Below are 23,726 nucleotides of genomic sequence, written 5' to 3' on the forward strand. Positions count from 1 at the left end.
ATGGGGGTGAGAGGAATCACAGCCAGAGCTGGGCTCCCAATGCCTTTCTGCCCCAACCTCAGCTTCAGCCTACCTTGGGGTTTACTTTGCAGGTCCCTATGCACATCCTGACCACATGGTACCATGGTGAGACTCAAGACCTTGTGGAGGGGGGAAGAGGAGGAGGCTGAAGAACAGCTTCATTCACTGTAACGCTCAGGTTGGGGTATATCCATGCTAGATAAAAAGAGACAAAAGTGGGCAGATGAGAAGCAGCAAAGTGAGGGAGAGAAAATAGCCAGAAGCCCTGTGGTTGGATTTCAGATCTCTTATTGGAAGAACTGAGATCTCTCATTCACTCCGGCCCTGTTGGGTCCCGATATGTCACATATGTCCTCATATGACCCCTCATGGGTGGGTACAGCTCCCCATTTTGACCTTGAGACATCTGATTTTTTTTTTTTTTGTAGGATTGGGCTTTGAACTCAGGGCCTCCTATTTGCAAAGCAAGTGGTCTACTGCTTGAGCCACCAGTCCATTTTCACTCTGGTTATTTTGGAGATGTGGGTCTCCAGAAGTACTTGCCCAGGCTGGCCTTGAACCGAGATCCTCCTGTAGCTAGGATTACAGGAGTGAGACACCAGCACCAAGCTAGGTTAAATAACTTGCTAAGAGTCACCAGAATTTAAGCTTATGGGCTTTAAAACCTATGCACGTTATCTCCAAATCGAGAGATTTAATCCTTGTGAGCTCAGCGTCCTGGGGGCTGGGGAGGTGGTGGTGGCAGGGAATATGCCTAACAGAGTTGTTAAGAAAATTAAATGAGATTAAGTTGGTTAAAACGATAGCTTGGCGTGGTGTCTGGTATATAGTAGGCACTCAGTAAATGCTTTCTGTTTCTCTTTTTAGGGCAGCTCAGTATTAAAACTCAGAGCCTGGGAGCCTAGAAGCTCCAAAATGCTTCAAGAAACCCAAGAGCCTCGCATCGCTCTGGTGACGGGCGGGAGGAGGGCAGGGGAGAAGGGAAAAGGGCTAGGAACAGCCGACTCCAGCTGCGCGCCCCTAGTTCCGCCGCCTCCCCCGGGCTCCCAGACTTCTCGCCCCGCCCCGCCCGGCGCCCCCCCTCCGGGAGCCGGGGCCGGGGTGCCTGGTGGGCTGATCCTGGAGCGTGGAAGGGAGCACGGAGCAGGGAGGCGAGAAGGAGGCGGCGGCGGGAGGAGGCGGGGAGAAGAGGGATCCTCGTCGCTGCACCTCCAAGTCTGCGCGGAGCAGCCTTGGGCCGGGCTGAGGGCTGCGCGGCGGCGGCGGCGGCGGGGCCGGGCCAGGATGCGGGGCTCCCGGGACCGCGCCGGGCGGGGCGGGCGGCGGCGGCGGCGGCGGGCGGCGGGCGGGCGCTGTCCGCGGTGCTGAAGCAGCGGTGGTGGCGGCGGCGGCGGCGGCGGCGGTGGCAGGGACGCGGGGCCGGGAGCTCCACCGCGGCCGCGAAGCGGGGACGCCGTCGCTAGCTGGCCCATGCCGGGCCCCCGAGCCCCGCGGAGGCGGCGGGACCGTCCGCGGCGGGACAGGTAAGGGGCCGTCTCGGGGCGCAGCGGGAGCGCAGAGCTGGGCAGGGGAGGGCAGTGGGAGCTCTCTCGGGGATGGAGCTCTGACTCCCTGCTGGCCGCACCTTGCGCTCCAGAGCTCATGCCATGTCTATCTCACCCCTCATCCTGCAGTCAAGGGACACTACGAGGAACCTGAGGGAATGGGACCATGGCAGGCGCCTGGGCACCCGGACTCCACCCCATCAGGCTTGCCCCCTGACCTCAGGCAGCTCTGGGACACACTGCCCACCGGTTGCAGAAACACTAGAGTCTCCCAGGCTCCCTAGCACCCCAGTCCCCACCAAGGTTCTGCGACATTAACAAAATATAAGTGGCTTCACTAAGTTCCCCTCTCCTATCCAAGCCTGGTCACCCTGGTGACTGGAGTGGCTGTTATTCCCTTGTCTCTGAGATTTCTTTGCCCTAGAAATGGCCGGTGGGCCAACAAATGGGCCCATCTTCTCAGGACTGATTAACACATTTATTTCTCCAAGGAAGGACGGAGGTACCAGAAAACAACTCAATTTTATCCTGTGGTCCTCTTGACTGCCATGGAAGGAGACCAGTTTTGCATCATACTGATTGGTGCAAGAGGACAAAGTGGGGCGCCTGGGTCCTGTTTTCTGTTCTGTGCCTGCGTGCTGATGACCCTAGGCAGAGCCTCCATTTGGAGTTCTCTCTCTTTCTGGCAAGAGTGTCGAATGAGCTCATTCAGGCCTGCAAAGTGCTTCCAGTTCTTCAGAGCAGAGTTCTGAGTGGCAGAATGTAGCGAACCAAATAAAACTGCGTAGAGGAAGACTTGGCTTATCGCGGTGGCTGACCACTGCTTCATACAGCTTCATCCCCACCCTCCAAGCCAGCACAACCTCCCCACCCCCAGTGGGAGAAAGGGCCCTAGATTAGGAGTCCCTGGCTGGCTCCTGCCATTTACTGGCTTTGGTCAGTGACCTGAGCTATCTGAACCTCAGTTTCTCACCCCTAAGGCGGGGTAAGAACGCTGAGTTTCTGCTCAGAGTTCCTTTCCTTTCCATGGGCCTCAGTTTTCTCATCTGTAAAAGAGACTTGGACCAGATGAGTTCTAAGATTCCCAGCCCTGATAACCTAGGGGACCCTGAAACAAAGTACCTGAATGGAACTTGTCAACCATACATCTCCATACCAGCATGAGCTACTGTCACTGTCCCCAACCCTAGCCAGAACTGCTGTCAGTGTCACCTGTCCCTTCTTCTCCCATACCAGCCATGACTCCCAGAGTCCCCAATTTAATGAAGTCCAGCTTACAAATCTTGAGAAGATAAAAGAATTCCTCCCCCTTCTCCTTCATCATCTATTTAAGATAATATAGGGTAAGAATCTGACTCACAGTTTTTATTTTTTTTTTCTCCCTCAAGAATCACAGATCTAGGGAAAACAGCTCCTAGAAGGCAAGGATTGTGTTGTTTTCATCTCTTTGCTTCCCTCCACACCCCTTCCACCACAGCACCTGGAAGATAGTAAGGACTCAGTAATTTGGTATAAAATAAGGGAATGAAATGTGAAAATGTATCAGAATAAAAGCATGTGATAGGGACTCAGGATCCCAGGGTTCTGGTCCCAGATCTGCCACTTACTGTCTCAGGCAGGTCCCTTCCTTTCCGTGGGCCTTGGTTTTCTCATCTGTAAAAGAAGAGACTTGGACAAGATGAGTTCTAAGATTTCCAGCCCAGATGTCCTGTGGGGCTCTCTGAGGCTGTCCTAAGCCCACAAACTCCTCAGTTCTGGAATACAAGATATCACCTTCATTAACCTGGTTTGAAGAACCTGGTTAGTGGCTTTTCAATGACAAATTGAATTTTATGAATGGAGTGGAAGGGAGCAATAAGAACCAGAAGAGGCCATTTATGAAACTGGTCTTTTCTAAAGAACCCTCTCTTCCTTATTTCCCCAGGAAGCCATGATTGTATACAGAGCAGCTGAGCTGTAGGACCCCTGCCTCCAAGCCAACAGGCCAGGAACCATCCCCCCCCCCACACACACACACACCACCACCACCACCAAGAACCCTTGTGAGCAGCCACAGGCCAAGGACTTGACCCTTGGCCATCTCTTTCAGGGACCTTGGCTAGCTGGGATCTCCCTCCTAGGAAGATTGGAAGAGGGGCCATTCAGTAAAGATCCATCCTGATGGAGAGGTTTCTTTTTTAAAAAACCAAAATGAGCTTCTCTGACAATAATTTCCCTCAATTGTGGCAGGCCCAGCCAATGCTCAGAAAAACCTCAGCTAATTGGCACTTGGGTAGAGCTGAGTAAGCCATGCCAGTGACCTCCCTGACTTACTCTGTGAGTGCCCAGCCATGGTGGGAGACCAGCCCCCCTTCCCCTCGCCAGCGCTTTCTGGCTCCCAGCTGTTGGTGCAGTACTGGCAAGAATCAGCTGTCTGGAGTTAATGGACAGTCACTAACCCTCATAACAAAGTGACAGTGGCAGCAACAGCAGGCAGAGAGAGAGGTTTCATTTTCTGTAGGACTGGTCTGTGGGGGAGCTGGCCTGCTACTAGGCTGGGGACCATACACTACCCCTCCATGTGCAGCTGTCTCAGTGTCCACACACCCTCAGAGCTGTCGGGGTTCAGGACATCTGTGGTCACCCAGGCAGATAACATCAGGCTCCTCTCCCAACCAGGGAAAACTATTCATTGACTACTTCCTGTGTCCCCTCCTGCCCCTCCTTGCTAAGGTTCCTACTCAGCCCCTCTGTAAGACCTTACGGGGAAGAAGGGAGTCAACCATGCTATGGTTTTGGATGATGTTAGTTATTTGGAACAGGGGAAGGGGTAAGAAGAAATGAAACATGGTCATTAAGAAGCGTGTGCATGTGTGTGTGTGTGAGTGTATGTATTGTGTGCATGTAAGAGAGAGGCTAAAACATCGGAACACGTAACTGCAGGTGCCTTCCCCTGCATGGCACACACAAAAATGGCAGATGCAGAAAATATTTGGAGACATGGGTACATTATTAATTACCTTCATATGCAAAAGTCCAATTCATCTGTAAGTTCTAAAGGGACGTCCAGCCCAAAGTATACCACCTCAAGGAGAAAGACACAGAAGGAACAGCCTTCACTTAGGGAAAAAGTACCATCCCAGTTTTCAAAACCTGCATTTTCCAATCTTCTTCCCCTCTCAGAAAACTCAGTTGGCATTCTTTTGGGGGCAAGTTCCCCTCTGTTGCAAGTTAGAGGACAATAAAGACTGGGCTTCTAAGCTGAGCTTGGTGTTACATGCCCATAATCTCAGCACTGAGGAGGCTGAGGCAGAAGGATCCTGAGTTCAAGGCCATCTTGGGCTACATGGTTGGACCCTGTGTCAAACAAACAAACAAAACTGGGCCTCATCCCTGCTCTTTGTATCAAGATCTATGTTCTCTTCCCTTTCTCTTATTCTCTTTTTTCCCTTCTCCCGAAGCTGCCACCCTCACTCTCCCATCGCCAGCCCAAAAACTAAGCAGGGAGCAAGGGCCCAATCCTCTGCCTCCCATTAGGTGTGTTCTCTTCCACCATTAGATGTGCTGTTTGCTTCTAAGTGGTTCAGAATGAGCTGCTTCAGTGGAGAGACAAGTTGTTTCAGCTAGAATAAAGATTTGATTTCCACCTGAAAATGGACTAATTTGAAGAATAGAGTCACCATCCCAATCTTCCCAGCAATTTTCACCCTTCTCATTTAAAACCTGTCTGCCAGGAAGGAGGATTATGCTTTGAGGCAGAGGCCAGTGTGGCCCAGGGTGGCCCAGGGTGGCAGGGATAGGCAAGAGGATAGGTGACAGCAACTAAGACATGTCCCGTCAAAATCAAAAAGGGCTCCAGCTGTTCTATCTGTCCTTCCTGGGTCCCCTTTTCAGCCCTTTCTTTTTTTGTCCCCTCCTCTTTTCTCCTCTTCTTTTCCTTCTCCAAATCTCAAATCTCTCACCAGACTTGCCCATACCACTACCCAGTGAATTCAACTACCAGTATACCCACTATATTCATATTTTCAACTACCAGGCAGAATTTCTGCCCCAGGATCCCACAGGCACTTTCAAACTAAACTCACCCACTTTTCTTCCCATCCCATTCCTCTGTACGTGCTCATTTCTCCAGCTTGGTATTTTATGGGCCTTCTCATTCTAAATTTTCCTATTTTTGTAAGCTTGGGAAATACTTTGTGCTTCTGCTTCTTTAATTATTTTTAATTTAATTTCTAGTAGACAAATAATAATTGTATATATTTATGGGGTACAATGTGATGCTTCTTTAATTATTATTTTTCTCTTCTAGTCTTTCTGTTCTGTCTCTCTCAAAATCCTATTAGATGGATATGGACCTCCTGGAACTCTTCTCCATGTCTCTCTCTCTCTTTTTTTTTTTGGCAGCACTGGGGTTTGAACTCAAGGCCTCACTCTTGCTAGGCAGGTGGTGTTACAGTTTGAGCCACTCCACCAATCCTTTTTTGTGATGGTTTGTTTTGAGATAGGGTCTCACAAATTATTTGCTGGCTTTGCGTGGTATTTCCTTTGGCAGCACTGAGCCTTGAACTCAGGATCTCACATTTGTTAGGCAGGCATTCTACCACTTGAACCACTCCTCCAGACCTTAACTTTCTTATGTGCATGTCTTTGTCATCTGGTTCTCTCTTGGGGACTTTCATTAACCTTTTCTTTTAAATTGAAAGGTTAGTTTTTATCTGAGTCCATTCTACTATCCAATCTCTCCATTGAATTTTTAAAATTTAGACAATTATTTTCAATTTTGAAAACTTTTATGTTTGTGGATTGTTCCTTTTCCATAGCAGGCTCTTCTTGTGCTAGAGATCCAATGTCCTCATATCGCTGCGTATATGAATTCAAAATAGAAATGTAAGGATCCTTTCTGACTCTTGATTGGTTTTGGAATCTTATTGAATTTTCACTTTGTGTATTACATTCTTCCTTTTTATTTTCATGTAGCTGTTTTTCATTATCTTCTTTTGTCCATTGGTACTTATGAATGCAGGAAGGTGTCGACTAGACTAGGTAGCTGGCATGGATCTCCTTTGGTTGGGTAAGATTCTTTTCTCCACAGGCCTGAGTAGAAGTTGTCCTTACCTCTCTGGTGTGTGAGACTGCATGTCTGTCTGCACTGGGTTCTTGATCAAGGACTCTTATCTGTTCTTTATCTCTCAGGATGTCCTCAATGTTTCTGACCCATTGATGTCATTCTTTATTCCAGTTTTGTTATGATTTCATTCTTTAAATATACTGTCATTTTAATAGAAGCTTACAAAGGAAAAGAGAACCAGTGTGGTGGTGAATGTCTATAATTCCAGCACTTGGGAGGCCAAAGCAGGAGGATCAAAATCAAGAGCCAATCTGGGCTATAAAGTGAAGCCCTGTCTCAAAAAAATAAAACAAAAACCAAACAAACAAAAAGGAGGTCTTTGTGCTCAGGTTGGCATCTTGAGCCAGCAGCCTCCACCTTGTTTGTCCATTTCAGTTGGTCAATCACTTTCTACTCTGTTGACAAAGCCAGGAACAGTAATTCTTGACTCTGTCCTCTCTCTTCTGCTTAACCATGAACTCACGCTCATTCAGCCTCCTAGCTCTTCCTCACATGACTTCACTCTCTCCATTCTGCCTCAGTGCAATTTAGGGCCTCATCCTCTCCTGCACTTCCACAGTGGTTCGGTGTATTTCATACAAACACTGATCAAATCAGGGTAATTAGCATTTCCCTCTCCTTATCATTTCATGTCTGGAGCTTTTGAGTGTCTCCCTTCTAGACTGTCATAAAATACATAATAGGTTATTGTGAAATGAGTCCCCTTACTCTGTTTTTGAACCCCAGACCTTATTCCTTTTCTCTGACTGTGTTCGGTACCCATTATATCCAGACTCTTTTATCCACCCTTCCCTCCAGCTCTTCCCAGTCTCTAGTAATCACTACTCTACATTCAGGTCAACTTCTCTTTTGGGCAGTACTGGAGTTTGAACTTAGGGCCTCGAGTTTGCTAGGCAAATATTTTACCACTTGAATCACCACCCCCAGCCTTTTTTTCAAGTAGGGTTTTGAGTTTTTGCCCAGGCTGGCTTGGGCTACAATTCTCCTTTTGATGCCTCTCAGAGAGCAAGGATAAGAAGCAGGTACCACCATGCCCAGCTTATTGGTGGGATCTCACTAACTTTTTTTCATGTTTGCTAGGCAGGCACTCTAACCACTTGAGCTACTCTGCCAAATCACTCACTTTTTGCCTGCTCTCCAACTCTCATGTAGACAGGTGGGAGGAACCTTACCCAGCCATTCAGTCAACTTCTTTTTTAGCTTCCACATATAAGAGAGAGCATCCAGTACTTGTCTGTCTGTGTCTGGCTTATTTCACCTAACATGATGCCTTCTAGGTCCATCCATTTTGCTGCAAATGATAGGACTTCACTCCTCTTTATGACTGAATAATATTCCATTTTATATATATATATATATATATATATATATATATATATATATATATATACTTTTTCTCTATCTATTCACTGTTGATGGGCACCTAGGTGATTCCCTATCTTAGCTATTGTGAATAGAGACAAAGATACAACAATTTCTTAAAGGACTCATGGTCCTCATTCTCATTGTCACCGAATCCTTTCTATCCACTGCTGCCAGCCAAAGTGCTCTGTCTGAAACACATGCAGGGCCATGTCCTTCCCCACTACCACCCATCACTGGCTCCCCACTGCCCACAGACCTGGCTTCCCCTAACTACCACTCTGCTATGCCTTTGTTCATGGTGTTGCTCTTGCTGAAAATGTCCCACTCTCACTGTCTCATCTAAATGACTCCTACTTGTTCAACCTTCAAGAGTCTTTTCAGATGTCACCTTCTCTGAGGAGCCTCTTCTGCGATTCCGCCGTCCACCGCTGTCCCAGCAAGGGATCCCTGGCACTCTATGTGGTGCCTGCACAACTTTCTCCATTCTATAGAAACTTGTCTTTGCCCGTCTATATTTCCCACTGCGCCTCACAGCAGGTGCTACCTCTTGTCTATTTTTGCATCCCAAGAAATGGCCTGAAGTAACTGCCCGAGAAATGCTTGTTGTACAGAATTAAATGTGCCTCCTGCAGGTGTGCTCCATCCATCCCAGATCCTGGAAAGTGCTTTCTTTTTTCTTTTTCTTTTTCTTTTATTTTCCCTAGGGGTTTGTTTTTGTTTTTGTTTTGAGATAGGATCTCACTAGCCCAGGATAGTCTAGAACTCAGGATCCTCCTGTCTTAGCCTCTTCAGTGCTGGAATTACAGGTGTGCACTACCACATCCAGCTTCTAGAAAGTGCTTTCTTACAAGGGAGCCCCAGTACAGTCCACCTAGCTCACTCACTCACTAATCACTCATTCATTCATGAAATTAGCTGTCTACTGAGTGCCTAATATATACCAGGCCAAGGGCGTGCAGGAATGGGCAAGAAACGCATTCCCCATCCCTCTGGAGTTCACAATCTCGTGAGGGAGAAAGACACTAATCAACAATCACACATATATAAATAGAGACTGTGGCAAGCACTGTGAGAGGAAGAGTGCAGATAACCAAGGAACGGAAACTGAAATCTAGACTGTGTAGGGACAGCCTCCCTGAGGAAGTGGCCCTTTTGCTGAGGGCTAAAGTGTGTTGATGTGAGTGGAGCTTGTGAGAAACACGGCTGTGAAGTGAAGGAGGGAGGGACAGGGGCTGAAGGGGGCAAAGGCACTGAGGAAAATGTCCCAGTTATCCCTTGCTGCCTAACCACCCCCAAAACTTAGTAGCTTAAACAGCAGACACTGCATTGACTTTGAGAGGTCAGAAATGCAGGCCGGGTTGGCTGTGTGACCATCCACTCCATGTGGCATCAACAGAACTCACCTGGAGACAGACAGGCTCATTTGGACAGCCCCAGATTGCTGCACTCCTACATCTGGCATCTTGAAGATAACTAGATGGTTGGGCTCAGTGGGTTCCATCAACCAGAGCCTTTACACATACACGGCCTCTCCAACATGGTGGCCTTAGAGTAGTCCAGCTATCCACAGGACAGCCCAAGGTTCCAAGAGAGTATGCCAGCAAACAAGGTGACAGACCATGGCTTTTTATAATCTGGCCTCAGAAGTCACATACCATCATTTTGCTGCGCTCTATGGGTGAGACAGTCACAACCCTCCCATGTGAGAAAGGAGGGGCATGGACGCCACCTGTCTACTGGAGTGTGTCAAAGTCCTTGCAGCCGCGTTTCCCAATCGCTGCAAAGATTTCATGTTTTTTGTTTGTTTGCTTCGTGGTTTTTTGGTGGTACTGGGGTTTTAACTCAAGGCCTCACATTTGCTAGGCAGAGTTCTACCACTTGAGCCACTCTACCAGCCCTGTTTTGTGTTGGATTTTTTCAAGATAAGGTCTCGAAAACTATTTGCCTGGGCTGGCCTCAAACCCAGATCCTCCTGGTCTCTGCCTCCTGAGAAGCTAGGATTACGTGCGTAAGCTGCCAGCGCCCAGCTGTATTCCATGTTTTAAATGAGGGAGACAGTAGTATGTTCAAGAGCTGTTAGGAAGGATGAGGGGTTAGGGAAGGACACAGAGGAGAGAGAAAGGATAATCAGTGTGCTTGGTTTGCTGAGGTAAGCTGAAACAAAGAAAGAGCAACCCATTTTCCTTGGCTCTGCCACCTCGCTCCGTTCCACCCCTGCTTCTCTTTTTGCTGGCAGATGCTGCAGATAACAACTTCAAGCTGGGTTGGTGGCTCTCTTGCTTACAGGCTAGATATCATCAATCCAGCCCTAAGCCTTCTACAAAAAACTACCAAAGTCACTGCACTTCACAGTTTGCAGAACAGTTTATGTGTTATCTGACTAGAAGATGGTCTAGCACATATTCTCAAAGATCTCACTTTTCCCCTGGACTTTAATCATTTCTATTTAATCTTGTAGAAAGCTCTGGCTTTTATCTTTCAGTTTAAAAGCAATCTCTCCTGTTGCACTGGGAGATAGTGGCTGACTATCTGACAGGGTCATCACTATGGATCTGTATTTACTTGACTCTAGGTCTTCAAAGGTTTTCTGGACAGTCATCCCTAGGCTACTAAATCAACCCAAATCTCTTAATCTCCTCTTAAAGCTCCCACTTCTTATTCTCTTCACTGAGGACACTGGTTTTAACCCATTCAAAACCAGTTCCTAGCTGGGCGTGACGTCTCAGCACTCAGGAGGCTGAGACAGGAAGATCGTGAGTTTGAGGGCAGCCTGAGCTACATGAGTGAGACCTTGGCTCTGTTGTAAGGTTTTAAGATAAAATATATAGAGTTGGGCATGCCTGTAGTCCCAGCATTTAGGAGGCAGAGGCAGGAAGATCAGGAGTTTGGGGCAGCATGAGATACATAGCAAGGCTGGGTGTGGTGGTACACACCTGTAATCCTAGCTACTCAGAAGGCAGAGGTAGGAGGACTGTGGTAACAAGCCAGCCCCAGCAAAGTTAGCATGAAACCCTATTTGATAAACAAACTTAAAAATCAAAGTGGACTAGGGGCATGGCCTACATGGTAGAGTCTTTGCATAGAATTTTCAAGGGCCTGAGTTCAATACCCAGGACCTCCAAATAAATAAATAAATACAGAAATTAAATAAAGTACATGAAACACCTGACTCAGATGAGGATGCAGCCTATTGTAACTGTCACCTGAGGGTTTGACCCATCTTTGGGCCATACCTCACACTCTCCCTGTGGCCTCTCCTCCCAAGCACTTGACAGGCCACCATGCAGTTGGGCACAAAACAAGCCTCCTGCAGGCCTCCACCTTGCAGCATATCCTGGACAGCTCGATGCTGTCCCAGCCAGCCTGTGGGTCCATGTGCATCATTGTCCAGGACTCCAGGATCTGCCAGCATGGCATCACCGTTTAGTGGTTAAATGCACTCATGCAGTCTGGTCAGGCAGACTTGGGTTGAGTGGGGCTCTGCCACTCTTCCGCCACAGGATCTTGGAAGACTGAGCCCCGGTTTTCCCACACGTGACAGAGGATGGTTAGGTGAGACGATGTATTCCAAGCCCTCGGCAAGGTGTTCAGAACAAAGCGAGCACTTGGGAAATGGTAGCTGACACATGGTGGTGGGACTGAGGCGTGGTGACTGAAGTCTGACTTCTGGGGCTCATGTGTGGCTCTCCCACTCCAGCTGTGTGCCGGGGACACACAACTTTCTTACGTTCAGTGTCCTTATCTGCAAAATGAGGTGGTGACGGCTTAGACTTCTCAGAGATAGCATAAGGGTTAGACGAGGTAATATGTAGCATTTAGAATGCGAGAATTTACTAAGTGCAGGCTGTTGTTATCATTCCATTCTTTGACTATCAACCTTTTTGTGTTTTGTTTTGGACTTTTAAAAAATGTTATTTTATTGTTTTTACATTTACTTACATTATATACATTATTTGGGCCACCTCTCCCTCCCACCTTTTATGTATTTTTATATCTCAGGTACATTTCTTCTATGCAGCATTTAGTTGGATTTTTTTTTTCTTTTTGAACTTGGGGCCTCACGCTTGCTAGGCAGATGCTCTATCACTTGAGCCACTGCCATCAGCCCCACGGGCCCGCCTTCTTATCAGACCCTGAACTCCAGTTTTTCTCCCCCCAGCCCCTGGTGCTGCTGGGGTGCCCCTTGTGTATCAGAAAAGGCCCCGAAGGTAAGCACACCGTCAAGGGGTCAAGGGTCAGGCTGTCCTGTCTGGGTCTCTCTTTTCTTAGGCATTTTGACCCCTCTACTTTGTGCTCCCTTTGATTCTCTGATGCCTTCATATTTTCCCCCAGCTTTCCTAGCAATTGTTGGCAATTTGGTGTGACACAAGTTAGTCTGCCACAGCTGGAAGAGAAATCCCCTATCCTATTGTTCCCCTCCCACTAGAATTACAGAGTCAAACGAGCACTTAGAACTGTTCAGTTCCTGGCACGTAGGAAAAAGCTCAATAAGTATAAGTTCTAGGGTACTATTGAGCTGAGTTGTTAACAACTGGCTGCTCCTAGCTCTCCCATACATTTTCTAGATAAGGAAACCAATGTTGCTCTGTGTGATTGGACTCCAGTGAAATTGCACTTGACTCAGCGGGAGGCTGTAATTGGACTCCAGGGGATGGATCCCTGTATGGTTGCCTGCCCCAGGTATGGGAGTAGAAAACCTTAAACCTTAGGGTCCAGCTAAATTCTCAGCTTAGTTGAAGACAACCCAGGGGCTGGGGCTTCCCGGAGCCACCTTCTGCCCCTCTTCTTTTGTGGGGCTCATCCACAGCCCCAACTGCATAACTTGGAGCAATCTTCAGAATCTCAGACCCTCTCGTGACTGTCCTCTGGAGAAGAGTGTACACACGTGTGCATGTGTACACTCACTCACCTGCATGTACACTACAGCCACACCGGTCTGGAAGGCACATGCAGCCCACGTGGCTCCGTGCAGCAGAGGTGGTCATGAGATTTGCTCTGCCTTGAATGTGGGTCCCCCACTCCAAAGAACAAGGACAGGCAGACCCAAGGAGCACACTGGAAGGGCTGGCCAAGCCAAGGGCAAAGAAGATCTGGTCTGAAGACTTACTGCCCCCTCCTACTAGCCAGGACTTAGGACTGGGTTCCTGGGATCAGGCCATGAACTCCTGTATGACTTCTAGACTTGGGGCAGGGGCAGGGGGGAGGGCTGGGGGGGGAGGGGGAAGAGCTGTATAGAGAACCGTGATTTTGTCATGGCTGGACCAGATCAGGATGCTGCAGCCAGTAAACTGGGGTTACTTTGTGGAAGTGGAGGTGTGGGTGTGAGGCAGTAGTGTGAGTGTGGGCGGGAGCAGGCTTTAATATTGTACTCAGCCACCAAACCCAGAAGGAATCTCCAGCCTGGGAAGGCTTTAAACTGATTTTAGATAATTTGACTCAAGAGAAATCTATGCACTTAATTTTTTTCTGGTTTAAAAGTAGTATATGCTCATTGTAAAAAAAAAAATAAATGTGGAAAACAGAAAGAAGAGGGTATAAAAAAGAAAATGAAAAGCACTGCTCCCCCCCCAGGAGCTATTCACTGTTGATATTTTGGTGGAGTGGCGATTACATGCACACACCGTTTTCTTTTCTTCCTCCTCACTGAATCTGCGGTGAGCATTTTCTCACATCACTGCGCTTCATAAGCCTGTTCAAAGGCCTTGGACCATTGGATTATAAATTATGTGCCATAATTTATTGAACTTGTGTCCAGTTGTTGGGCATTCAAGCGGCTTCCCATTTTTCCATTGGGTGAAGACAGGACTCTGCATCTGAGAAGCCCTGCTTTGGGGCCCCGGGAGAGCCCAAGGGGCCAGTAATCCAGGAAAGGGTGTGTATGGCCAGGACTCCTGGTGCACTTTGACTAATAGAGTCTAACAGGAGCAGGGTTTGAGCTGGGATCCAGCTGTCCCTGCCTGCTCTGGATGCCCTACAAATGGCCCTACAGTCTCCAGGTATCTTTTCATCCCTTTAAGGGGGAATAAAACAGATGGCAGGGACTAGCCACAGCCTCCTAGCCTCCTGGTGAGGCAGAGTATAGGGCAGGGTTGAGTTTGGCTGCCCACCCACCTTGCTCCTGCACACTTCAGCTCATGTACACAGTGACAGTGCAGCGTTTTGGCTGGAGGACTCTGGAGGCCCCAAGCCCAGGGGTCATACACTAAGACCAGCTGAAGAAGAGGTTGAAGGACAGCAGTTGTATGTCTTGTACAGCCACTTTGATCCTTCTTCAAAGAAACTGAAATTTATTGCATTGCATCAAACAGTGCTGTGCATAGGACATCTTTTTGTTTGTTTTTGGTTTTTTGTTTTGGTGGAACTGGGGTTTGAACTCAGGACTTTTATGCTTGCAAAGCAGCACTCTACTGCTTGAGCTACACCTCTAGTCTAAACAAAAAAACAAGAAAGAAAGAAAAAAGAGGCTGAGGGACCACTGGGAGCCATGTCCTAGGCGCCCAGAGGGTGGGCGAATGGGCAGGGGGCAGGACAGGGCTGGGACTGAGGTTGCATGGGGAGAGCTAGAACAGATGTTGTGCCTTTCCCTTGCTTTCCTCAACCTGTCCAAGGGGCAGTGGCAGGGAACAATGACTCCACTGGGCTCTGAATGTGCCGTCTATCCCTGACTCCTGAAAGGAGGCTGGGGAAGGGAGCTGCTCTCTGTGGGGCTCTGTGGGGCTATTTGACCACATGCAGTGTTAATGCTGCAGTCACCCTCGGAGACCATTTCCTCCTCATGCCTTCCTCATGGAAGAGATGGGGAACTGAGGGGCAAATCAAAGGTTAATAGGGGGTGCACCAGGAATGGAACCTCAGTGCTTCCGACTCCCAACCCGTAAGAAAGAAGGGAAGAGGGAGGAGCAGCCCTGCACTTGAGTTCCACCAACAGTGACCTGAACCTGCATGACCAGCTCAGCTACCCCCTGTCCCATCACCACACATGGGGAGACTTCTGCAACTGCTGGGGGACAGCCATCTGGAACTTGCAGCAGGTTAACACACCAACAGGGCCCTTAGGCACCATCTAGGCATCTCCAGTACTGTCTTTGTCCTCTACATAAGGAGTTGAGCCCTCAGGCCACATCCTCTTCTCAGTGTCCCTCTATATTAGACATTCTTGGAGCCCAGCTCAGAGGCAGCCCCTCTCACTCTATTCAGAATTAGAGTCATGGCAGCCTCTTCTACTCCATTGTCCCCAGCAGGCAACAGCCCACCCTTTCCCCCATGGTGCTTCAGCCAGGGGAACCTGGTGCCCTCTGGACAGACCCTTAGTGCCCTGCCATGCATGCCTCCAGTCTTGCAAGGCCCCTCTCCTCCCCTCACTCCCTCTTCATTATTCCTGGAGCCACATTCTGTCTTCAGGTTTCTCAAGATCCACCTTCTAGAATCCAGCCATGTCTCTTGGGGCAGAAGTGAAAATGGCCTTTTCCCAGGTGTGGTCTGTGGATTTGTGTGTGTGTGTGTCTGTGGTACTGGGGATTGAACTCAGGACTTCACACGTGCTGGGTAGGCACCCTATTTCCTGAGCCACAGTTCTAGTGCTTTTTGCTCTGGTTATTTAAGAGGGTCTCACTTTTTTGCCGAGGATCTGGACCGGACCCTGGACCATGATCCTATTTGTGTTTCCACAGTAGCTGGTATGACAGGCGTGAGCCACCATGCCTACCTTTTTTCTGTGCAAATGGAATCTTTCGAACTTTTTGCTCAAAGCTTAAAGCCAGCCTGGGGAAAAAAAAAAAGAAGCAAGACTCCATCTCAAAATTACCCAAAACAAAAAGGGCTGGTGGTTTGGCTCAAGTGGTAGAGCTCCTCCCCAACAAGCATAAGGCCCTGAGTTCAAACCCCTGTACTGCCCTGTACTGGATCTTAGCTTCCTGAGTAGCTTGGATTACAGGTGTGAGCCACTCTCATCCCTACCTGAGGAATCTGGGCTTGGCCGTGAATTCTTTTTTTTTTTTTTTTTGCGGTACTGGGGTTGAACTCAGGGTCTTCACCTTGAGTCACTCTACCAGCACCTTTTTTGTGAAGGGTTTTTTCGAGGTAGGGTCTCGCGAACTATTTGCCCCGGGCTGGCTTCGAATTGCAGTCCTCCTGATGTCTGCCTCCTGAATAGCTAGGATTATAGGTATGAGCCACCAGCTCCCAGCTTGGCTGTGGATTCTTGATAGGAAGTGGGACTGGGTATGGGACCAGATAAACTCAGCCCTGGGAGCAGAAAGCTCTCCCCGCTCTTACCCATTTATCATCAGCAGAGTGCCTACTGAGAGGTCAGTACGGCCTTAGTGGGTGAAGACAAGTTCTGAAGCCCAGAAATAAAAACAGCAGCCTCTCCCACTTATCTACAGCATACTGTCACCTCAGCCATCTCTTTGGATCCTCAAAACAACTTGTGGGTGGGCAGGGGTTGTCATCTACTCTTTGCAGAAGAGGAGATGCAGAGGGTTGCATGAAGTCACTCATAGCATCCAGGCCAGGACTGAATTCCAGTCTTCAGACAGAAATCCAGGGGTGCTGGGACTGGAGCCATGGCTCAAGAGGTGGGGCACCTGCCTAGCAAGCATGGAACCTTGAGTTCAAACCATAGTACTGCCAAAAAAAGAAAACAAAGAATTCTAGGGCTGCCTTAAGTCATCCTACCACTGCATGAGGGTCCTGGGAAGGGGAAAGGGAGAGTTCCCTAAGGGCCATCTGGCTTGCCTCTCTCCTCTCTCCACACCCACTTCCTCCTACCACACCCCAAAGTGTGTGGGTCTGTGGTTGACCAGACACTGGAGGGCCACTCTGCCTCCTTCAGCCTGCCTTCTCAGAGGCCCCGAAGGTGCCCCAGTTGGCTGAAGTGGGGAAGACAGCCCTGGAGTGTGTCTCTATATAACTCGACCTTGGGGTGCATCTGTGGAGTGAAGCTGGGATGTTTGGTCCCAGCACCTAGGAAGCCCCTGCCCTTGGATCCTGCAGGAACTTCCCAAGGTCATGATTTACCTTAGAGAGACTAGCCTACCATGCACCTTCCTAAGACCATGCTTTGGGGAGGAGTCCTCCCTGGTAAGAGCTGGCAGCTATGAGCATGGACCATGTGCCAAGCTAAGCACAGCTCTGTTCTACCCCAGAACAAATCCTCTCTCAACCCCAAAACCCACAGGTCAAGTCCTGTGAGTATCTCCCAAGGCCCACTCCTTCTCTCTATCTACCATTGAGTTCTAGTTATTCTCAGCTTACGTAACCCACAGCAAAAACCTCCATATGTTATCACAGTCAGCCCAGCCCTGTCCAATCCATTCTGCTCACAGCCATGGCAAAGATCCCAACCTCTCACTCACTCCTGCTGAGATGCTTGCAGCCCCCTTACACATCAACAGGGCTGCCTGCTCTGGCCCCCAAACTCCACCTCATGCATCTCTCTGTACGCAGCCACACTAGCGTTCTCCCAGGCGCTTGTCCCTACCATCCTTTGTCCACCCAGAGGGCTTTTGCATACATTCTTCCCTCTGCATAAAATGCGTTCTCCATTTATATTAGTCGGTTTTCTGTTACTGTAACAAAATAACCGAGATAATCAATTCAAAAAGAAGAAAGGTTAATTTTGGCTCATTATTTCAGAGGTTTCAGTCCATTATCTATTGGCCCTGTTGCTTTGTACCTGTCACAAGGCAGCACATCATGGTGTGGAGCACATGGTGGAGCAAGCTTCTCATATTACGGTGAACAGGAAGTAAATATGAGAAAGAGGTCATATCCCACAATCCCCTTCAAGGGCATGCCCCCAAAGTCCTAAAACCTCCCACTAGGCCCTATTTCTTAAAGGTCTTCACTACTTTCCAATACACTAACCTGAGGACCAGGCCTTTGGGGGATATTCCAGATCTAAGCCATAACACCATCCCCTATACCTTGTTAGTCTGTGTCGCCCCTTCACATCTCAGTTCCAAAGCCCTTCCTGCCTTTCTGTATTCTTTCTTCTTTTTTTTTTTTTTTTTTTTTGTGTGTGGGTCTGGGGTTTGAACTCAGGGCTTCATGCTTGCAAAGCAGACACTACCACTTGTGCTACACCTCCAACCCATTTTGCTCTGGTTATTTGGAGATGGGGGTCTTGAAAACTATTTTCCCAAGCTGACCTCCGACCTCGATCCTCCTGATCTCAGCCTTCCAAGTACTAGGATTACAGGTGTGAGCCACTGGCACTGGGCTTTTCATGCATTTGTGTCAGTTCTGACCATTACAAGCATGCACCTGCTAGACTTCTCCTTCAGGACCATGACATTATTTTACAACTGTCTTTGGCACACAAGTTTAAGTTCTATGAAGACAAAATGGCATTTTCCCTTTCCCCTGCTTCTTCCCTTTCTTATTGCTGCGTTCCCAGCATCTGGTACACTGCCTGGCATATAGCTCGTGATCAGTAAACATGTGTCGAGAGGATAAATGGGTGAGCCAACTCTCTGAGGTGAGCACTAGTGCTATCCCCACTTCACAGACAAAGAAACTGAGGCTCTAAGAAGTAGCCAGCTCAGGATCCCACAGCTGACAAATGGCAAAGCAGCGTTTAGAGCCAAGTCAGATTGTGGAATCTGCTTTCTTAACCACTTCCAGTCATGAATCTATGTTTCAGTGTCTGCCCTGCTTTCTCGATAGGCTCTGCGAAGGCTGCTCAACTGGCCCAGGCTCCCCTCCCCAGAGGCTGCCTGCAGAACCATGGAGAGCCTGAGTGAACTGCAGAACCCACTGCTGCCTAGCAGCCCCACCCACCTCCATGGCCCCTATCCCTTCCCAGAGGCCCCGCCCAGCTGGTCCTGCCAGGAGAAGCTCTACTCCTACCTCCTGGGTGGCCCTGGCCCTGCTCACACCCACCAGCTCCTGGACCCAGGGTCCCTGCAGCTGGCAGTGGAGGCCTGGTATCGGCCCAGCTGCCTCCTGGGGAGGGACAAAGTCAAGGAGTCCAGGGCAGGCAGCTGCGAGACCAGCTTCACAGAAGCCAGAGAACCCCAGGCAGGGCTTACAGAACAGTGCACTGAAGCTGGCCAAGCTGAAGAAGATGTTACCATCCAGACTGTGTCATACGGGGTTCAAGAAGAGCTGCAGGTCCAGGAGGACAGCCAGGAGGAGGAAGAGGTGAGCACATCTGTTTTAAATGCAGAGTCCCAGGCTCCTACCAGACACTGAGTTGGTTTTTTTGTTTGGTTGGTTTTTTGCAGTTCTGAGGTTTGACCTCAGGACCTACACCTTGAGCCACTCCACCAGTCCTTTTTGTGATGGGTGTTTTCAAGATAGGGTCTCTCAAGCTTTTTGCCCAGGCTGGCTTCAAATCACGATCCTCCTGATCTCTGCCTCCTGAGTAGCTAGGATTACAGGCATGAGCCACTAGCGCCCAGCCAGACGCTGAGATTTGACAGGACTGGATTAGAGCTCAGGAATTGTTTGCCACCAAAGGAAAGGTTCTGATCCAGATACAGCTAACAGTTAGAGAAACACTAGCTTGAAGCTGGGCGCAATGGCTCATGCTGGAGATCCCAGCACTCTGGAGGCTGAGGCAGGTAATTTGGAGACTGAGGCTAGCCAGGCCACTTAGCGAGTTCCAGGCCAGGTGGTGCTACATAGAAAGACCATGTCTTGAAAGAAAAAAAGAAAAGAGAAACACTAGCTTGGGTTATATATTTATTAACCCAAATGATAAATAGCAACTATTGGCCACTCAATGAGCGTTATTGTTTTGTTGGGTGATCACCTAAGTCTCTTCTTATTCACAGATTTGGTTTTTTTTTTTTCCTCTTCCTCTCTTCTCCAAAGAGCTCTTGCTGTACATACTTTTTGTTGTTGTTTTGTTTTTTGTGGTTCTCAAATTTGAACTCAAGACCTATACCTTGAGCCACTTCACCAGCCCTTTTTTTGTGATGGGTTTTTTTGAGATAGGGTCTCACAAACTATTTACCCAGGGCTGGCTTCAAACCTCAATCTTCCTGATCTCTGCCTCCTGAGTAGCGAGGATTACAGATGTGAGCCAATGGTGCCCAGTTTAGAGACTTGTATTCTTTTCTGGTGATAAATTCCTAAAAGTAGAATCATTCAGTAATTGTGAGGTTTTTAATAGAGTGACAAAACCAATCTACACTCCCACCAACAGCAGAGGAAACTATCGCCCTGCACAATTGCCCATTGGTGTTACCTTGTTTGTGTGTTTTTGTTTTTGGTTTTTTGAGACAAGTCCAAGCTGGTCTGCAACTTGAAATCCTCTTGCCTCCACTTCTTGAGTGCTGGCAGACATATACTGCCAGGCCTGGTTACTTTTTTGGGGGGGGTTGTTTGTTTGTTTTGTATTTGTTTTGGTTTTGATTTTTTTTGTGGTGCTGGGGCTTGAACTCAGGGCCTAAACAACAGTCTGACAGGTCTGGGGCAACCCTGGGCCTGACCACTAAACTCCTCTGTGTTGCAGAGTGATGCAACCTCAACAGAGAGTGAAAGTGAAGACAATTTTCTCACGCTGCCTCCGAGGGACCACCTGGGTCTCACTCTCTTCTCCATGCTTTGCTGCTTCTGGCCACTGGGCATTGCTGCCTTCTACTTCTCCCAGGGGGTAAGTACACCTGGGGCCCAGGGATGCTTTGGTCACCTCCCTGGGCTGCAGGATGGGGTCAGGGGTCTGGTGGGCCGGGCTGCTGCCTTTCATCAGTCATCTCTCTCCCTAGACCAGCAAGGCCATCTCCAAGGGAGACTTTCACCTGGCTAGCACCACCTCCCGCCGGGCCCTCTTCCTGGCCACACTCTCCATCGTTGTGGGCGCCGGTCTCTATGTGGCTGTAGTGGTGGCTCTGGCAGCTTACATGTCCCAGAATGGCCATGGCTAGTAGCCAATAAGACCCGTATCCTGACTCTCCTGGCCCAGCTGAAGAAGCAGAGGGGGCCTGGGGCTGTGGACTCTGGAAGCCCTAGCCCTGGACAGAATTTATTGGGGGCAGCTTAGTGAGGGATAGCCTCCCAGTCTGCAGCCAACCTTCACTTCTGGCCTGCTGCTCCCAGCCCCAGAGCAGGTCAGGGGCACCACTCTCTAACCCAGGTGGGAATGGGAAACAGGAGAGGCAGGGCTGCCCAGCAGCTAGAGCCTCATCCAGTGTGCTCTGCCCATGCCCTAAAGGGTCTCCCACCTCACAGGCAGCCTGCTACACACTTGTCAACCTCCACACAGAGAAACAGCTGGAGGCTCCAGGAGGGGACAGAGGACCTGACCCAGTGCTTCCATCCCACAGGGGCCTTCACCTGGGGACAGCCTGAGCAACTCCCCACCCCCTTCTCTGGCCCAGTGATGCCCAGACCCACCCATTGGGAAGGAGATACATGGAGAGCCAGGCACCCTTAATCTTTCTGGGGGCTGCATATCTCCCCCATGGGCGTATAAGACACTGTGGATCCTGGCCTGAGGAGTCTTAGTTTGTAAACTCTACACAGAAGGGATGTTCCTGGAACTCACCTTATGGGGTGAAAGGCAGCAATGACAAAGACACTGGAGGGTCCTAGGGGCCTGAAATTCTACTGGACCTCAGGCCCTTCCCGCTCTGTCCTTGCTCCTCACCCCATCATCCTTTCTGGGCTCTGCCTAGGAGGTTCCAGGGAGACTGGAAGAGAGAACTGTCACTCCCATCCACTGAGTGCTGGACCCCAGATCGAGCCCTGTGGAAAAGGCAGAAGGAGAGCTTGGGGAGTAGTCAGCAGAGGTGAGGGAAGGACACAGGCAGACATGGGCTGCTGAGCCAATGCTCAGAAGGGCTTCCTAAAGGAGGTGTCCGCTGAGCGAGGACTAGAAGGACAAGTGGAATTCATCTAAGGGATTTGGATTCTGTCTGGAACAACCAAGCTGGAGCCAAATTGCAGCCATTTCTGAGTGCACAGCCAACATGAGGAGGAAGATGGAGCCCATCTGAGGCATTCAATGATTGATCCCTGGCCAGCCTTGGAACACCTTCATGGACACCTCTACCCATGGCTCATCTCAACTCTTTCCCACCCATTCAGCCAACAGGAACATCAGGCGGTCAGGGAGTCAGCATGCTACAGGATCGTGCTGTGCACAACTGGGGGACCCTGTCATTCCTGTGCTCCACGAGTGCCCACACCCTCCCCTACATCAAGCATTGCCCAGCCCTCCACTCCCTGCATTACTGGCAGTTTCAACATACCCTTATGTAGTTATTTATTCTGGTAATAAATTTTTCTGTACCACCTGGTACCCTCTGGCCTCTTACTGTCCTTGCCTGCTCCCACTTTTGTCTGTGTCCTATTCTTCTCTAATAGCTGTCTTCTGCTCCAGAGCCCCAGCAGTTTCTGGAAAGGACAAGCCTAATTATAGGCCTCAAGAGGAGGGGTGGCCAGAGGCCAACACTTCTTTAGGACTCCTCTGCTTTCTGTAGCCTGAATGTAGGCAGATAGCTTGCCTCTGATTTCATGCAAGGCATGGCAGCATTGAGCATGGAGAAAAATCTCTCTTAGGTAGAAGAGCCTTGGAGGTCAGGGAGGAAGAGATGGGAGCCAGGATGACTGAGGCTCCATAGAGATGACCAATGTGGCAGGTCAATGAGCCTCTCTCCTCTCCTAGCCATCTTGGGCCCCCATATCTTCTATCCTCAGAGATGCTCCTGGGCAGTGTGGAGAGGAAGTCATCTCTGCCTGCCTCGGGCTTCAGCCTCAGCAGCAAATCCCCAATATTTTCTCTGTGTTGGGCCCCCAGGAGCTTCTCTGGGCCTGCAGACGGGCTGGCCTGGTCACTGTGTGTGGAAGGTATGGGGTTATGCATACCCCATACCCAATAGGCACCTTCCTACAAGGCGCACACACACACACACACACACACACACACTCTCTCTCTCTCTCTCTCTCTCTCTCTCTCTCTTTCTCATTGTATGGACTGGGGGCCCCGGGACAGAGATCAGCATGCAGAATACATTTGTAGAAGGGAGGAGAAGGAGGTAGGTATGGGCAGAAGGAGAGATCAGGCTGTGATACAGTTTGGAATGACAGTCTGGGCCAACCCCCAGTGGAGCCAGGAAGCCCTTTGGGATTGACCCAAGGTGGGATAAAGGGACAGACCTTTCTACCCTCTCATGGTCAATCACTGGAAAGGTGTGTGACCTTGGGTGGGGCGGCTCTCTTCAGCTGAGGCCAGCCCCTAAGGGAGCTCGCCCTGAAGGCTGTTTGCTGCTGTCTGTCCTTCCTAAAGGGCCCTGGGCACCATGTCACCACTTCCTCCACATCTACCACCCTGAGCAGGTTTGCTGGACGTATACCTAGGTTCCCTCTGCCCTCCCTTCTACACACAGAAGGCTGCTTCCTGGGGACTCTGTGACAGTGACCAGCAGGCTTGACAAGGTAAAAGTGCTCAAGAGGTGATGCAGCCTTCAGCCAATGAGAATGGGTGAGTGGCCCCAATGTCTTGCCCCTTGGGTGGGAAAAGACCATGTTCCACACTGATTCCCAGGGATCCCCAGTGGGATTAGGCTTCAGCTGTCCAGAGCAGCACTCTGTGTACTACAGTGCTCCTCACTGGCTGTCTTCCTCTGTCTTCTCCCCACTGTCTGATAGTGTGCCTGGCCTCAGTTCCAATAAACTCCCTGCAATTGAGTCTTTGTCTCAGGGTTGGCTTTTGGGGGAGCACAAACCCAGACACACAC

General features: G+C 49.5%; 1 protein-coding gene across 4 annotated transcripts; it reads left to right on the forward strand.

The window, feature by feature from the left end:
• The first annotated feature begins 1,442 nt into the window (after positions 1-1,442).
• Positions 1,443-23,443, forward strand: Syndig1l (synapse differentiation inducing 1 like). 4 transcript variants are annotated; one of them, XM_074067544.1, is made up of 4 exons: positions 1,443-1,544; positions 18,706-19,182; positions 20,501-20,641; positions 23,376-23,443. In XM_074067544.1, exons 2-4 carry the CDS (start codon positions 18,766-18,768, stop codon positions 23,418-23,420), a joined length of 603 nt encoding a protein of 200 aa, XP_073923645.1. In that variant the 5' UTR covers positions 1,443-1,544; positions 18,706-18,765; the 3' UTR covers positions 23,421-23,443. The 4 variants fall into 4 exon arrangements, with proteins under 4 accessions (XP_073923645.1, XP_073923642.1, XP_073923643.1 ...); XM_074067541.1 differs by lacking the exon at positions 23,376-23,443 and adding an exon at positions 20,754-22,281; XM_074067542.1 differs by lacking the exon at positions 23,376-23,443 and adding an exon at positions 21,312-22,281.
• Positions 23,444-23,726: the final 283 nt, after the last annotated feature.

This window comes from Castor canadensis, chromosome 3 (assembly GCF_047511655.1).
Source record: "Castor canadensis chromosome 3, mCasCan1.hap1v2, whole genome shotgun sequence".
In the NCBI taxonomy this organism is placed as follows: Eukaryota; Metazoa; Chordata; class Mammalia; order Rodentia; family Castoridae; genus Castor; species Castor canadensis.